This window comes from Nilaparvata lugens, chromosome 3 (assembly GCF_014356525.2).
Source record: "Nilaparvata lugens isolate BPH chromosome 3, ASM1435652v1, whole genome shotgun sequence".
In the NCBI taxonomy this organism is placed as follows: domain Eukaryota; kingdom Metazoa; phylum Arthropoda; class Insecta; order Hemiptera; family Delphacidae; genus Nilaparvata; species Nilaparvata lugens.
Genome location: NC_052506.1, coordinates 36827350 through 36845749, shown reverse-complemented (window position 1 = coordinate 36845749; position 18400 = coordinate 36827350). Strand labels below are relative to the sequence as shown.

Below are 18400 nucleotides of genomic sequence, written 5' to 3'. Positions count from 1 at the left end.
GGCGACATTCCGATTCTGACGTCACGGACGATCTGTTGGACCACGGCTGTACAATGGGATAACCATCTAATTTTGCCGAATGCTGTTGAACTACCAGAGTTTGTTACTCCCAATTGGAAAGTTCGCCGAATCGAGGTAACACATCTCCAATTTTTCTACCAACCTGGAACAATCGGCGAATAGTGGGGGAAGTTATTCGTTTATCCTTGTCAGGTTGGGAATATAATAGTTTGTTCTCGATAATGAATTATTGTATTCCTTTCACTGTCCGTGTTGAGTCGGAAATGATCGAGCAGTGTATTTGAGGAACACTTGACCGCAACACTACTGGGGTGATGTTAGATGAACGAACTGGACTGCAACCTAATCAGAGATTCACGGATTTGTATTTGAATCTTAGGTAATCCAAGTATCCCTTGAATAGTAATTTCTTTTATCTTTTATTTTTGAACTTGCATTAATTTTTTATTGGATATTGAGTAATACTTGGGTGGACTTGCTTATTATCTGTTTTGGATTATTTTCCTTGTATTCAAGATCAATGTTGCTCTTTTGGGGATTTCAGTTACGTACTGGGTATCCTTGGATCGCCTAGATTCTTTCCTTTTGAGATTGTCATTTTCAGGTTTTGAAACTTATTAAGTAGTGGTCAACGACTGTTGAAAATCATGTATTGTCTTGTTCATAATAATTTTTTTTTAATATATTGGTAATTTATCCACCAAATGAGCGTCAGTGTATTTTAGATTGATTAGACCCCTTTCCCTAGGTTAGAAGTGGTCGGGCTGGATTCTTTCAAGTGATGAATCAATAACACTGTTCACACAAACATTTCTTAAGTGTGACAAAATGATTTATTAGTATATTTGAATGTGAATAGCTTTTCAACTGCTCTAGATATCGTCGTGCAGTTCACGCTATTCTTTTTTTCTTGAAATCCTGCGTCATGCATCATAATTTCCCTATTCCGTACGTGTATGAGCCAGCTCTTTCCTTTAATTATTATAGTATAGATAATTCTTCAAATCTTTTCAGGTGGAAAGCATGCACACGGAAATCTACATATACTTCAAGACAAGAGTTGAAGATTCTTCTATTCCTTTGTGCCTAGCACTGTTTTTAATTCAGGCATTTTCCTAAGTTATTATGGTAAATTTAATACGCAATAGGCTAGAGCCATCATTGTGAGTTAGCGAAATTAATTATTTTCTCTCTCTATTATGAACGGCCATGACTGCGAGTCTCCCAGGATAAATATTTGAAAATTGTGGCTCCGAGTCGTCGAGAAATGTAGATTATGGAATTATCTCTAAAACTTAGCCTTCCTGTCGCGACATAGAGTGCCATAAGTTGGAAAACAGCAAGTATTACAATTATAACAAACTAATGATTTTGCAGTTACTATTTGGTCCTAAGGCTCTAGAAGCCACGCGACAATTGTCCAAATATAATTCCCGTATTTTCAGTTGCCCAATAGGGGACCTGTCTCTAAATATAGTAGTGGGGCGATTCCCCAGTCGAGAGACCAGATTACGTTTCGGAGGACACTTTTTGCTAGGAGCACAACGAGAGTGAAGATGTGGTCAACTTGTTTCGCCCTTTTTGGGCAAGTTTATGATATTGGATAATTAGTTAATGTAGGAATTAGTTTTATTTTTAATAAAGTTTGAATTTTATACTAGTGCCATGTCCTGAAAAGTTAAATTGTGTTGCTTCATCATGTAGGAATAATTATTGTTTCTTCAAATAATCGCTAAGGTACGTTAAATAAGGTTTAAATATAATTTGGGGAATTTAATTAATTGAAACTTCCATCAGAGTATTGTATCAACAAAGTCTGTCATTGTTCAAGTTAATAATTTTGATTGAAAATAGTCCTTTTGATTTTATTAGTGATGGGAGATTATTATAATGTTCTCTTAAGAAGAACAGAAAGTAGAGAAGAACATTTTCAACTATGTTACATTTGAGTTATTGTTTCTGAAGGTATATTATTGTGGAGAATTGCTGAAAGTCAGGAAGATAGTCTCTAAATTGGAATGTAATATTGAATATTTTGTTAATTTTGAGACTTGCTAAAGTTTTACATTTTTCTGACTGTGTTTTCTTATGGCGTTAAAAGGCTTTTAACTGAACGCTAATTTATCAAATCATACCAGAACTTTTGAATTATTTATGAAGGAAGATCCATTAATTCTGATACAAACAATTAGTAGTTTGAGGATAAAAATCTATATGAAATGAGGATTCAAATAGAATGGGAGAATTTAAATAATCTGTAAACGATAGATAGCTCCTGTTTTAGCTTTTGATGAATTGTAGGAAGAGTTCGAAATTAATGCTGCAATACATTTATTTACAGCGGTTCATGTGTGACCCCAAACCCACTTCATGTACCACCCCTTCGGTTCCGCAACTTTATGTAACACCGCTTCAAGACACCCGTTCAGATGACAGGTCTAGGGACGTAAGATGACGTCGCCGTCAAGCCAAATTCAACCGGTAAAAGTTCACCGCCAAAAATAAAGTATCGTAACCTCAACGATAAAGCAACGTACAGACCAACGTAAGTGCAGTGTACGAAAAAAAAGGTTCATTCAAGAATGTCAATCAAAGGTGGGGATTTGAAATTTATGAAATGTGTTATATGGGTTCTTATCGACGAAAATTGGGTTCAACGGGGTTTTCTTTCTTGAGTTTTTGCATTAGAATTAATTCGTTACTTTATTACTGATATTGTTTGGTTTAGTGACGTACTGCTATCTAAACGAGGGATAGTAATGCGCCCCCAAATCAGATGAAGAATGTCAACAAAGTAACATGAAATTGTTGTTTCTTTTGTCCGATTTTAGTTGCTAATGTTCATTGGAGTTGTTTGTATTTTTCAATTATTTCAAAGTGTAATGTTAGTTTATAGTAGAAACCTATTAAATCAGGCATGGCAAGATAAATTGAAGTTTTCTTGACTTTAGCCCGTTCACCAGCATGAATTAAGTATAGACTCGGGTATTTTCTAAATATGTCGGCCTATTTCAAAATTCTAAATTTTATTCCAAATTATCATTTTTAATATCTTTTAAAAGGCCTGGCACATATTTATCTCACAATTCCATTTTTCAATAATAATATTTTTTATATTGTACAAATCGAAGTATGGTTTTTTGTTTTTTCCCATCCAGCTGTTCTTTCTCAGGTAATATTGCTATCAACTTGCTTGTTACAATTCCTCTTCCACTATTTGACCTCACAATTTGACTTCTCACTCATTTGACTATTGGAGCCATTTTTGGTATCCTGGATTTTCTCTTCTCATCATTTGAGGAAGAATAATTGGAAAGATCAAAATAGACCATGATAGGAAGAAAGAACAAAGAATCAATTATAATTTTGTGGTTTTTATTATTGCAGAAAATTTTCACAATCCACGGTACAACTCTCTGTGGGCTGAATATCCTCTCCCTGTACTTGGAGTGGTTGGAGAAAAGCTGGAAAGATGCTATTTCAGATTTTTCTCGTTCTGTGCATTGTTTTAATAAGGAAGTTTTTTAATTGAGTAGAGCGGTGGAAAGAACCATACCCTGGGGAGCTCTCCTAAATCTTTTGTGTTGCCCACGAACATGAAAAGAGAGAAAGCAAGAATGAATGGTCCTTGTAGTCTATTATTCTTTTATATAGATCCTTCTCAGCTTTAGTACGACTGCAAGAGGATGTCTCATGGCGCCCTCTGTTCAGAGCTCGAATCTTGATAATATTTCAAGAGTCATGTGCTAATTCCAATTTGTACAAATATGCCGTAATAAAATCACATCTTGACTCGCCAAGATTGGTATCTTTGTGGAACTCATTAGAAAAACAGGGATACTGCGAATCAACTCTCATTTTTTCACTCTGCTCCCCTACGAAGAGAATATCTGTTCTATTCTTCTTGGATGAGGAGGAATTATAATTTTAGAGAAAATGTATATTGAAAAAAGAATCAAACACAACGATTGAGATTATTCATAATCTATGACTTCACACATCATTTTCACAAGTTAACAAGCTTAGGATCTTAGAGATTTGTGATAATTGATTCTTTCACAAATGTCAAACTCATTGATACAAGGTACTCTTGATAAAATTGATAAAATTAATAAAATATTGCTTTGATAGATTAGTAACCGAGCAAAGTGAGGTCTAAGATTCGGTTATTCGGTGGTAGGAGATTCAGGACCAATAGTTTTTGGGACTAAAGGGATCCGACATGAGAGAAGACCGGTCCATCCTCTTCACAGGTGGAATCAGGTGTCTTCAACAGGTAGGCCTAGTTGGACATTGCTCTTCAACACAGAGTTGTTGAACACATAGAATCAGCAAGTCAGTTGCAGGCCTATTCAACTATATACGAATGTTTATTCAATATACACTACTTTGGATATTGATTTAAAGTTAGTTACTATTTCCGCCAGTTGATCAGGAAAATATACATTTGTAGTTGTTATCAGATCAAGAAAATTAGATCTAATGTTGGAAGAGATGCCTTCTGAATATGTCTGTGATAAAAATAGATCCTTCATCTTTTCAGTACACACAGCTATTTCTGAAAACCAATCTATGAATGGTTTCATTCAGTAACAGCAGTGTGTGAACCTGTCGAATGGGCCAACTATTGTTTTGCTAATCATCGTAGGTAGACTCCAGACTTGGTCCCGGAATTCCTCTTTTTCCTAATGGTCCCAAAGTTCAGGTCACCCTAAGATTCAAGTTGACGGTTTTGCATTTCTCTCTTTGTATTTATGTTCATATGTTCCGTATTTACAGCAAAACGCAGCAATAGATTTCCATGGAATTTGACAGGTATGTGTATGTCCCTTTTTAAATTGCGCGTCGACATAAGGTTTTTTGAAATTTTCCATTATAATGATAATATAGAAGGAAAAGAAATCTCCTTCATAGTCCAAAATTACTGTAGAGATTAGACTGAACACTATTCATGACTAGCAGGTAACCCGTGCTCCGCAAGGGTCCAATTGAAATATCGATCTACTGAAATCTTGAAGAATTTGGAATAGGCTTGTAACTAACCTTGGTGAATCAAGTTAATCAGATGAGTATTTCAGAAGTGATGATGCTTTTTTCTTGAATCTCCTATTAGTCCAGTCACTATATACATTAGTGCATGCAATTTATATTGTAGTTCTAATTTTTTAATATATTATTTGGGTACATAAGAGAAGTCCAGAACCAATTCCTTAATGCAAAATTCCTTGTGCTAGATACAGAGTGGCCCAAAAACCTCGTATTTTCGGCTCATTTTCCAGTTTTCAGCTATTTCTGCCAAATCTTGTAATCGGACAGAAAAATTTGCTCCCACCTTTTTTTCAGATTATAAAATTCTGAACAAAATGAGATCATTCGGAACTCTCTACCTTCAATGAGTACTGAGTTATGATTTTTCAAAAATGAGTGTAGCCTTGATGAGCCGAGAAGAATGGAGTGTAGTACGATGAAATCTGAGCATTGTGTCAAAAGTTATGTGTTTGAAATTTTGATCCTTGAGGTGTCCTTAAGCGTTCCTCTCCACTAGGAAATACTGAAATGAGGTGCATCTAACTGGTGATTCTCATAGAACATGATATCTTGAACTTATGTCATTCTGCGAAGTATCAATGTGATGACAATGCAGTTTGTGATGATGGTTGAAGGTGAAAATTGGGTGTTTTTCACAATACAAGGAGCATTGTTGTCAGGTGAACCTGTAAATATATTTGAGATAGAGCGCTCTCCCTGATCTCAGATTGTAGAGCACAAAAATACCCTCAGAGAGATTTTGAATTATACATCTTAATGTTAACAATCAGAAGATATTGTTGATCAAGAACTAAAATTCATCGAAATTGATTTTTCCTTCAAATTTCACTCATATTTGAAAGATCATAACTCAGTACCCATCAAAGATAGAGAGTTCTGAATGATCTCATTTTATTCAGAATTTCATAATCTAAAAAAGGCATGAGCAAATTTTTCTGTTCGATCACAAGATTTGGCAGAAATAGCTGAAAACTGGAAAATGAACCGAAAATACGAGGTTTTTGGGCCACCCTGTATCTAGCACAAGGAAATTTTGCATGAAGAAATTGGTTCTGAACTTCTCTTATGTACCCAAATAATATATTAAAATATCAGAACCACAATATAAATTGCAAGCACACCCCCTTTTTTATGTCTATATTGACTGGACTATATCCAGTAGCCTACGTGTTTAAGCACTACCTTCGTTTACGGAGGTAATGGTATAAGCCAACAAGTCTTACCTCTATTGTATTATAGATTAATGAATGTATCTCACCGTTTTTTCTCCACCTTTCTCTGCTTTCTACTTAGGCTGAGCAGTTGCCTGTATGTCTTGTAAGAAATCAGCTTCAAATGATAGTTGTTGTTTACAACAAAAATGATCAGCATTTTTGGGTTGATACACCAACTCAAAGAGTCAAATCAGTCATTAGCCGTTTCCAAGCCGTTTCCGTAACCAAATTTGGATACGTTTCAACTCAAATCTTCAACTTATCTTGAAGAGAACATGAGGTTTGGGAGATGGTGAATTATGAAGAATAGTACTGGCTGGGAATCATCGACTCATAAATTGAAATAAAGAGTCAGAAGTGAACACTCATTCAAATATGCAGGTGACGAAATCAATAAACATATGACAACAAACGGTTGAGTATTGCAGCTGAGTTCGCGGACCTTATCTAGAAGACCATTCACCGGTAAGAGCAAAACGCCCGAGTGGTTGTGAATGGAGACAAGCAGTCAGAAGTCAACTGGTGAATGGAAACCATGTGACTGACTCCTTCAAGAAGTTAATGGATTCTTGGCGACCTCCTCGAAGGCGGAGGCCGGAAGGTAGGCGAAATTGAAGGGATCAAAACAAAGACGCCACCCTCAAAGTGGAGGCGACGCCTGCAGCTCCCTCGGGGAGTCGTCACTTTGATCCCAACTACTCCCGTAATGAGTTGGGGAGGAATAATTTAACTTAGCAGGGATGTTGCGGCCGGCAAGACTATGCGGCCGAGACTGACTTGGCTTTCGTCGCCTTTGGTCCTCAATAGAGTCGACAGCACAAGGATCGTCACATTAATTCCACTTTGTTGTTTGTATACTGTCTCGCACACACAACTGCTGATCAAGGTCCCGTTCATTATGGTATCTATAATTTTCATTAGACTCCAAATATGTCTTATCGCTATATTAAAATCGAGAAGTCATGATGTATTTGAACCGGAATCAACACTTTCATAGCAGAGTTAACTCTCTCTATTGGATCACTAAGAAACATTCCTAAAAAGTAGGAACCTGTCATTATGTTCGCCAGTTTCAAATTCTCTCTTAACAGGAAAAATGAAAATTTCTCAACTGTGCTATACTTGCATTGCTTTGATCAATATATTGTTGAGTGAAATGATATTATGGAGATGAATAGGTTCGCAGAACAATGGAAGTTGAGTAAGTTTGAGTTACAATATTTGTAGTTCGAATGAATCTGATATTATAGGAACACTTTTCTCCATTCGACACCTTGAAAGCTCATCAAACTCGAGGGTTGATTGTAAGAGAGGACCTACCTTTCGTCCTTCTAGATTTTAAATTAAGGCTGCTATTCCATTCAATTCAATTTATCATTTGATAATTGGATGCAATAAAATTATTCAGCCTAATAATAATAATTATCTTTGGATTAGAAAAAAAAGTGTCTGTACAAAGTGCATGTGAAATGTGTGTTATAAAATATGGATTGATTACCATTATATGGTTATGTATAATTGTTATAGAGAACTGATGTTTCAATACAATGTTCCTCAACACCAATCTCTAAAACCATAAACATTCATGTCTTCCGAGATACCTTGAGCCATTTTACACACACATCAATTTTTGGTCGTTTGATTTTTTTGTCGCTCTTATGAAATCTACCAGATTAAACGGAAATTGGCAAACATATCAAAACATCATCGGTTTACCAAGTTGAGTTCAATCTAATAGAATTTATAAGAAAAAATCTTACGTCTAAAATCGTTATGTGTGTAACTAAATCATTCTCATGCGAATATATACTGTTAATTCAAATACAGTGACGTAATACATGAATAGTTGAATTCGTTGACAAGCAGTGGTCGGGTAAGCAATGCAATAATGGGCTACTCATACGCTCATATGGGTCTCATTTGTATAATATGATAGAGGAATGAGATCAGAGTTACAAAGTTAGTGTTGTCATACGTGTGGCGTGGCGATAGAGTGCAGTTGTTATTGTTGTGTGAGCGTGGGAAATTGCGCCGAAAAAAGGGGTCGACAACGAAATAACAGTGGCAGTGGCAGAGACAACAACGTCTGGTTCGGCCGTCGGCGGAAAATTCAAAAGGACAGTATTTGCTCGGCTGAACTGCTGTTATGGGCCACGACGACTGTGTTGTGGTGCAGTGAAACGTACGCCGAAGTGGAGATTTACACTCGGCGACCGCGTTTTTCAACAGGAAGTTCAACTCTTTCTCTCCACTCATTTTGTGGCGCTCTTGTTCCACCAGTCTGTCCTTTTCGAACTCCCAATTACCCGCAAATATACGTGTGTTAACGCGCTTATAAACATTCGTCTGACAGAACTATTCCGACCCCACAGTCGCATTTCACGCTCTCATCCTTTTTCTCACTCGCTCAACATGACCGCCTCAATTTAATTAAGAATATAAATAGAAAAGAGCGTCATTAGAGAAAGCCACAGCAACATTACTCTCGGTGAATTACGGCGGACCTATTAATGTTGAAATTACAATATATAAAACAAGGTTTTTGCAATTCCCACTCTGCCTCATCCTTCCTGTCCGGTCCTGCTACTGTGCGGCCGTCACTGCAATAAAAAGCAACTAGGCCGGCATGTCTTGATAGCACTGGAAATAATAAATCTCTCCCTTCTCTTCGAAACGGTCTTCTCCTCTCCTTTTTCATCCCTACTGAGTTTCATCCCTCTAGCAACCCTTTCCTTTGTTGCCCACTTCTTCAACTCTTCAATCTTTCCCCTAAAACTCACCTCCGGCTATTACAATGATTATTGGTTTGTTTTATTGATTGCTCTCCTAGAAAATGCTTGTTTCTGCAGTTTGAAAAGTACTTTATAAGATTGAATAGCTCTCTTTCAGCTTCCTCTCTTCAAATTGATGGAGAGACATGAATCTATGATAATGTTCTACCTCAATAATATCGAACAGTTGAAATGTGAGATTCAGTATGTTGAATGTTGAGATCGGCCATATAACATGAAAAGCTCTACAAACTCCTATCACACTTTGACCACAATAAAAGAGAATAATTTTGTATTGTGTTGGACAGAAAACAGAGTATTTCATAATTAAACGAAAATGTAAGACTACACAAGTGAAGATTGAATAAATTACAAGGAGTATTTATCTGACTTATTGCTGATGGAAAATGCATGCCTGATAATGTATGATTATGTTGTATCTTGCATGCCTGCCCAGAACCGTTTTCTTCCTGTCTATCAGCTTACGTCGCCAGGTTTTTGTATCTGTTGGAAGAATGAAATGCTGTCTAACTTAATTATCTCAATGAACATTTCAAAATTATAATATAAGACAAGGTTTGACAATTCCTGCTCTGCCTCATTCAATTGCTATGGCTATCAAGTCTCATTCATATACATTACAAAGATTTTTTTTATTTGAGGTGAAACAAGTAATAGCTTATAAATTTATGTCACATGATTGTTCGACTGTGATGCGTACAAAGTTGTTTTCTGGAATTTCCCAAAGCAGTCTTCTAATTGCTAATTAATTCGATTGTTTTTTTACAGATGTGACGTACAAACCGAGAGCTCCTCTGATAGAAGGTAAGTCAATTAATGCATACTCGTATATCTACTGAACTTTCCCATGAAGATAATTGAAGATGATAAATTTATAAAAGATAATCAACGTATCACATCAAAAACTATGAACGAGTTGAGTTGTAGCAACTTGGCAACTGTTGTTCAGATGAGGAATGGCGGCTGACAGGAACGAACATGAAAAGTAGGAAGTGAAAGTCGATGAGAAACTTCCTACTCGATAACTTTTCCCAGGTCCGAGAGAAAATGATAATCGATTTAGTTTAGTTCTAGTTAGTTTTCGTTTAGTTTGGAAAGGTGAATGGTCGTCGTTACTTTTCTGGCACGTACTGCCACTTCTACCGTTCCACAGTTGTCTCACAGTCATGGTGGAGAAGAAGAAGAAGAAGAAGAAGAGAAGGAAGAAGAATAAGAAAAAGAGGAGGACTTTGAAAGTCCTGCAGGACGTGGAAAAGTGGAGAGAGCTCACCTGCTAGCTGAGTCCTCCACACCAACACAAACCCTCAACATGCAGTCTTAAAACAAGCAACAAACTTCTATTAGCTAGTTCTATCTCACTCGCCTCTTATATTATTCTTCGAAACAACTTCTCCGCCTATTCGTTGTATCCAATTCCTTTTTTATTCCATTCTCTTATGCAGTCCCGATTTATTAGAAGCTGCTAGCAAATGAATCCTTGCCAAGTCTTAATTACGTTGAGACAATTCTAGTACTGTATAAATTTGTTACAGCATCTAATTTCTCACAAAACGGGTACGATCATATCAGTTAATGCAGGTGCTCTTGAAATAGAGAACAAAATACTTGGAAGTAGTTGAGACAGACCATACAAAAGAATATCATTTTAATTTTTTTTAATTCATTTATTTATCTATCATTCACAATTAACTTAAGGACAAAGAAACAGACTACAGTACAAAACTTATTTTCATCCCAATAGGATAGATAAATCCAAATTAAAAATAACATAAAATAAAATAATCCAATAAAATAACATAAAATAAATTGTCCAAATGAAGGTTAATATGTGCGACTTTCCAATTCTTCACTAATTTCCACATTGAAACAAAACACAAACACTTGAAACAATTAATTTTGAATCTAGAAAGATTAAGATCCGAATTGATAACAAAATTCCTTCTACTTACCACTCAAAACTGTAAAATAAATATTGAGAATGATACAAAAGAATTTTTGAGATTGATACTCACGTTGGTCTGATACTTTTTTAGTAGTTTTGATATAGGAAGGGTTTGGAGAACTTTCTCTAAATAGGGATGAGATGATACTACCCAAATTGATGAGTATTTGATATAAAGTATAGAAGTCATCCCAGGTATAATGCCAATCAAGCCACTGATCAAGTTACAGCAGAATAAGATATATATGTTTCATGCTGGATGATGCCAATAAGATTTTTTTGGGGCGGCAGATGAGATGAAATGATCTAAAAACCATGCGCTTGGCGTGAAAAACGATCCAACCAGTCTAACCGGGTCGCAAATATTGTTTAAGAACAATTATTCGATGATTATCATTCAATGTATTCGTGATTGTTACATTTTGAAATTCTTCAATACTGTTGGATATCAACGGGACATTACATCGGATAAACAACGTGTTTTTTGCTAAGACTAGTGTATTCCCAATAATTTGTAATGCGAATGATTTTCTATCAATAGATATTATATTATTTGTATTAATAAATGAGTACTGCAATTCCTCTTTCGGTTGGGGAGTAAATTAGTAGAAGGTTAGGGTTTATGTGCACTAAAGATTCCGATAATCATGGCTCATTGGTTATATCGTTTCATTACAGCATTTTTAACAGCTATCCGAATTGAACCTGTATACCAGTTATGAGTTATATTATGAGCCAAGTAATTTTTACAGCATTGATCAATGTTCATTAAGCTTATAGTTATTCATTTATTTTTATCTTTTGATTCTGTGTTAGAGGATTGATTAATGAGAGCTTTATTATTTTTGCAGGATAGGTATCAGAATAAGGGTTTCTGAAGTGCCATGGTTTTTCTAATTTTTGATAATATTTAACACCTGACATTCTAAATTGAGCTGAAATAGAAGCTGAAACTTATTTGAATACTCTTATTCGAATATCATACATAATGATTGATTTCTATTTATTTATTTATATATTTCCAAGATGGGATGAAAGTATTCTTTCACACTGAAATTCCGATGAGAATTAGTAATAAAGTCCGGCTCGACCATGTTGAGATTGTTGAGAGTACTCAGATTGGAAGAAAACATTACTTTTCATTTTATTAGGGAAGCCAAATCCTGTTTCGGGAGAGAAGAACGCCACCAGCCTTATTTGCACCGTCGCTCAGATTCGTCTGCGAAACTGTTAAAACAGACTTAGCAACATCTTCACAGAAGCAGGCAGAAGACGAAAGAAGCAATGGAAAGGGCACACAACGAAGAATAATAAGAAACGACAAAGTCGTGTCTGCCTCCTCCATTCATTCCTTCTCTCACCAAGTTTATCCTTGTTGCTGCCTTTAGGCCAATTCGGAAATCTTCCTTCACCGGCGTCCGAACTTCCATCTAAGGTTTTGTTTCTTATCAATGTACTTCCACACTCCTCCTGTTGAGCCCCAATCTTCTTGACAGTCTCTTTACTGGCCACCCTTTCCTTTTATAGGTGCCAAGGATTCTGCTTCAAATTATCTACCTTATCAGACTCGACTCGACACAAGCCAGTTATAACAACGCTATTCCTGAGTGGTGGGGGGAACATAGTGAGAAGCCCACTCCTCTCACCACCCAAACTTCTTTCAAGAGGAGCCACTTTTCACGCCAGCAAATGATCGGCGAAAAGCAAAGGAATTCCACGAAGTAATTCTCTGAATGGACTTCTTCTTCGCGAATTATTTTTGCAGGTCATGTTACAAATTCTCATCTCAATTGACTCTTGTTAATTCGGGAAATCCCTCTCTCTCGAAGATTTTATTCGTATTATTCCATTCCTAATAAGAAGGAAATATTGCCTCCGTGAAAAATAAAAGATCAGTTGTCAGATGTTGAAGCATCGTCTACTTATACTGAGAAAAAACACTTGAGAGATCTCAGTTCATGCCGATTGAAAGATATCACAATTGATTGGAATATGTTTCTATGAAATATTCAACAGAATTCACATGAATTAGCAGAAACATGAGAATTGATCCATCAGAGATGAACTAAATCTATAACAATATAAATAAAAATATATCTGAGTACCCTTTTTAAAATTATTTAGTCACGACATGTTTCGGCTATATAATGCCATTATCAAGTCATATAATGAATAATAAATGATGAATTCATTGCCAAATACAAGAAATATTTTTACTAAGAAAATAATCATTAAATTACAATAGTTTTTGGCGTGACTGGAAAAAGGGAGCCTTGAGCTCCAGCCACGAGTACTAAGAATAAGAAATACATTTTCAAATCTAATAACAACAGTACAAATGATAGAATTCTGTTGATGTATGATAATCTATGGATGTTGAATTTCATCAATAGTCAAGTACTTGATAAACAAAATATAGATACAAGGAAAAATAATATGAAATAGTTATTCTATAACTACTGTGAAGTAGTGCTCCTGGGGGGGTTATCTCTTATGATAGAGTCCCACGTTATGAAGCTATTGTGAGAAGTTGTGGATTGCAATTCCTTCACAGATAATACGATGTTTCTGGTATTTGTAAGAGCAGTCTCTAAATTCCCTCTTTTGCGAATAAATTCACAAAAAATTAAGGCCTTCCGGCTCGCAAAATTACTGGGTTCAAACCTCAGCTCTAGCTCAGTAGTAGAAACATGAATTTTATAAATACAAATAATCACCATAAGGTTCAGTGATCGGTAATTGGTAATTCTTACCGCTGCTTCTATGAAGTTCTTGAAGAATACCAGTAAGGAAATTAAAAGAATATTTGATGACTGATTATCAGTAACCATGTACCACTAGAGAATAATCAGGACCAACTATAGTTGTTTCTAGTTGATTCTTAAAACGCTCGTCGTGAATACAAGTATTCACCAATATACCCTTTCAAAATTCCTTAGAACTTACAACGCCAGTTCTTGAAGCTCTCTGGATCCTTATATGATATAACTGGAACCTTATTAATATAATTTCTTAATATACTTGTTCTGGCTGATAAAATGAATATCATCAAAGGATGATAAATATTGAGTGCTTTGAATAAGGTTAATATAATTGATTCAATAATTTTAAATGCTGCTAGATATTTGTTGGTACCAAAACAGCTCAAACTATATAACACGAGATGAATTGGGATATAATAAAAAATTCTATAAGTTTGTATGCTGACATAAAACACAAAATATATTCCCACAAAAAAGATGTGCATAAGATATTCAATATAACTATAATTCACTTAAATAATCTACTTTTAAAATCTGAATAATTATCACAGGCTTTGCTAATATTCACAATAATGAGTTTCAAATTCATAAATATATTATATTTAATACTGGTACTTAGACTTCCAATTAATACAAAATTCTACCAATAAAAACCTGTTCGGTCTATAAGTTTGATATGATATACTTGGTTCAATTACAAAATTAATATTTAATAAATTAATATTCAAACATGAGATCTCAGGGCTTTTAATATGAATTCGGCAGTGCATGGAAGTAAGCTTCCTACATATAATAAATAAATTTATAAAATGTTCTTGTGAACTATGTGATATTGTTCAACACGTGGTGACTCTTAATTTTAATTCAAATTAATAGGAATAGCGCTTTTTTATTAATTATTACCCCACTGAACGTAGAAAAAATGAGCTCATTTGGTTTGACTTATCACTCACTGACTGAAGTTCTAGATGTTCTCGTGGATTGAATTAATTATTTCCAATAATTAATTAGGTAGGCTCCTTTTCGTCACTGCTGGGCTAACGCGTGATCCAGATTTTTATAAGTTTCTTTCGAATTAAAGCTATTTTTATGGGAATCTTTACAATTACGAACTCCTTGACAGCACTGAGTTCACAAACAATTAACATTCAACAAACATACATTACATTTAAAAAAGGGTTTGGCTTAATAATTCATTAAAAAATTTTTAAAAGGAAGAAGAAAAGACCCTAGACTCCATGTGCATCCTCTCGGGTTGGGATCTTAAGCCAGAAGAAAGAGGTTTTCAGAAAAATTTGCCTCTTCTTAGAATAATTCTGTAAGCTACTCTCTGATTGGCCTTCAATTTAATAGACTCAATACAATTGGTTGCCTTGGGAATCAGGGCTTCCTCGGCTTTACAATAGAAAAAATTAAATAAAAGAAGTTTTCATACAAATATATGGAGTGTTTATCTTAAATTGAATTCATAAATAAAATAAATATTTATACAGAAATAATAGTTATTTGTATTTCTACACATCGACTTCCTTTAGTATACATAATATATCCTTTATGAGTGAATTTTATATGATTCAACCGGTCATATGGGTTGATCGAATAATCAGCTGATTCGTTCAGTATTGGTTCTAATAATTATCGATTTATCCAAGATCGACTAATTCTTTTCAAAACGTAAACAAGTAACTCTAACCTCAATGTTCATGCATTTTATTTTATTTTTTTGTAATCCGCCAATAATAATTATGCCGCTTTATAATTTTTTGATCTTACCAATGGGTTCTCATAATTATTAAATCACAATAATACATGTTTTCTTATCGTTGTTGATAATGCTATTACTCCTAATCGCTAATAATACTTGATTTGAGTTGATTTACTCTTTGGATAGGTCTAACCTTCTTTCCAATTTTATAGTTCTATTACATTTTATTGGCTCATTTAGAAAGATTTGGTGGTTTCAAATTACCACGTGACACTACATTATGGTTTCTCTATGTCTTAAGCGGAAGAACGATTGCATCATATCATTATTACATGTATATTATTTACTGGAAGCTATATTTTTATAGAGCAGACAATTTCCTCGATTATCAACACACACTTAAAAAGAATATTACGAGCTGTATCTCTCAAGTTATATTTTTTTTGGCACCAAATATGTACTCCGATATCCATATTCATTCAATTCAATTATCCTATTTGTTTATCAATTACATTCTCCTGTATCCCATAGAGTACATGTATTCATTCTATATATAACGTACACAAGATAATACACTATTATAGGAAAAAATATACTATTATAGGATGGTAACAGGCTCACAGTCTGAGGATGGAATTTCATCATGTGAAAATTCTCACTGAAATAAGTTTTAAGAATAAGTATTATTAAAACTTAGTATAATTTCCACTTCAAACTCACGTTTAACATACGAAGAAGGTTCCTGATGATTAGAAATACCATTGCAATTCAACCGCGCAGCATATTCCTGATTAATAACCTTCATATAACAGTTACTCCTCAATGAAAAATAACTAAATGTTGAGAGGAAGATTCCGTTGAATCTACGTCATCGAAAATCAATATAATTCATCCTTCAAATGTGATAGGGATTTCTTCTATATTCATAACATTATTTATAAGAATATATTGAAATGAATATTTAAAATCAATGAAGTTGACATTATGATATTAACCTGCTCTCGTCACTATTCATAGGTTCCAATATTGCTATAACACTGCATAATATGAATTGCAGTCTAGCCAGCAAACTACACTGACTCAAATACAAAGTGAACTTTAAATAACTACTTGGGGAACATTGTGGTGAGTAGGACACAAACGCTAGGGCTAGCCACTAGAACTATTGCACATCTGCACAACTGCGGCCGAGCTTTAAAGCTTAGTGCTATAAAATGGAACGTTGCCATAGAGAACACAGGTAAGAAGCAGAGTGGATCGAGTCCCTCAAGAGTTATGTGTTTTAATGTATAAAAATGCTACTACAGTCAATCCCTAGAGAAAGTGGGATTACCTCTCTATCAACTCTATATTTCAGGGTTTTCGGATGACTGTAACTCTGGTCTGAGCACCAGTCGATTCTTTGTGACTTTTCCATACGCTTTTTCGAAGGTACTCACATAACAATTTCAACACTTGCACTTTGTTTAATGGAGAGGATGAGAAATCCATTTCCACCCGCCAAGTGCCGTATATCAATGTTGAATCACTATACACCAACAATGAATTATGTTCATTTTTCACTCACTATTAAACAAGTAAGGTGATATCATTCATTAAATTTATTACTTCCCGTGTCACGGTCATCTACATCTTCCTACTCCAACACTTCCTTGAATAGTAGTCTTGGATACATCTTCTCAGGAAATTTCCCCATAGTGTGAATATCATGAAACCTTTTACATTCTAAATTCGAACGGAGCTTCAGTATGATAGAATGCAAAATTCAGCAGTTATTGTGTAATAAAATCAATATCGATGGATTCAATGAAGGTCAACCAATCAATCATGACTTATTTGATTTTGAAACCGATATAATACTCATCAGACTTGAAGGACTCGATAATTATTATGCTTTTAAATGGTACATAGGGATGATGATTATGTTTCATAATAAAAAGGCCTTGTGAGATCTTCACAGGCTTTGAGGAATCATTTATTTTACGGCTCTGATATAAGCTATCCATGAAATATGGTTCATGTGAGTTTACTCAGTATGTCATAAATAGAGGAAGCTGTACGCTACGAGAGTTGAAATTCATTTTCCTGAGTGAGGAATTACTTGACTGTTACAATAATATATCGGAGTCCGAGCGAGTGAAGTGAGGTCTAAGATTCAAGTCGACGGTTTGGCATTTCTCTTAATGTTCAAATGTTTATATGTTGCGCATTTACGGCAGTGGCGGTTCTAGGCCTAGGCTGGGTAGGCGGCCGCCTACCCAGTTTTTATGAGATTTTTTTAAAATTTTCCATGTGAAATTAAAAATGTTAAATAAAAAAATAAATTTTGGAAGTATATTTAAATGTTTATAGTCATGAGTTATATTTTAGATGATTCAACAGAAAATTGTTTTTATTCTATTCTATTACTATGCCACATTTGCAGTGCGTGAACGCAGGGCTTTCTATGTTTAGAACGGGGAAAACATACCTCAGGTCTACAATGACAACAAAACGTCTAACTAATCTTTCAATTTTAATAAAGTGAAAGGCTGATTAAGAACCCTGAAAAAATCTTAGAGGCGTTCAGCAATGTTGGGCAAAGAAGACTACAGTTGTAAATATAAAATGTATTACTCTATGTTCTAAATAATGTTAAAGTGTGATAAACCGTTGATTTCATGAATACTAAAATGTGTATTAATTTCAGAAATTTCCTTCGATATTCCAAATAAATAGCCTATCAAATTGAAATATTATTTGAAAGAATGATTAAAACAGCTAAATTATGGTTGGCCTATTAGCAAAATAGTGTCGAATTGAACAATTAAATATGAGTATTAACAATTTTTATATTTATTAATTTATTTATTTATTTTTATTTATTTATTTTCATCCACTGACCACCTGATAAAGGGGTATAAGGATATGTCAAT

General features: G+C 34.7%; 1 protein-coding gene across 1 annotated transcript in view; it reads left to right on the top strand.

Moving 5' to 3' along the window:
* Positions 1 to 18400, top strand: part of LOC111055663 (agrin) — a 363044-nt gene that overhangs the window by 85045 nt on the left and 259599 nt on the right. Inside the window, exon 4 of the mRNA XM_039423653.1 lies at positions 9845 to 9880. Coding sequence (XP_039279587.1) covers positions 9845 to 9880 — 36 coding nt within the window. The remainder of the gene's footprint in view (positions 1 to 9844; positions 9881 to 18400) is intronic.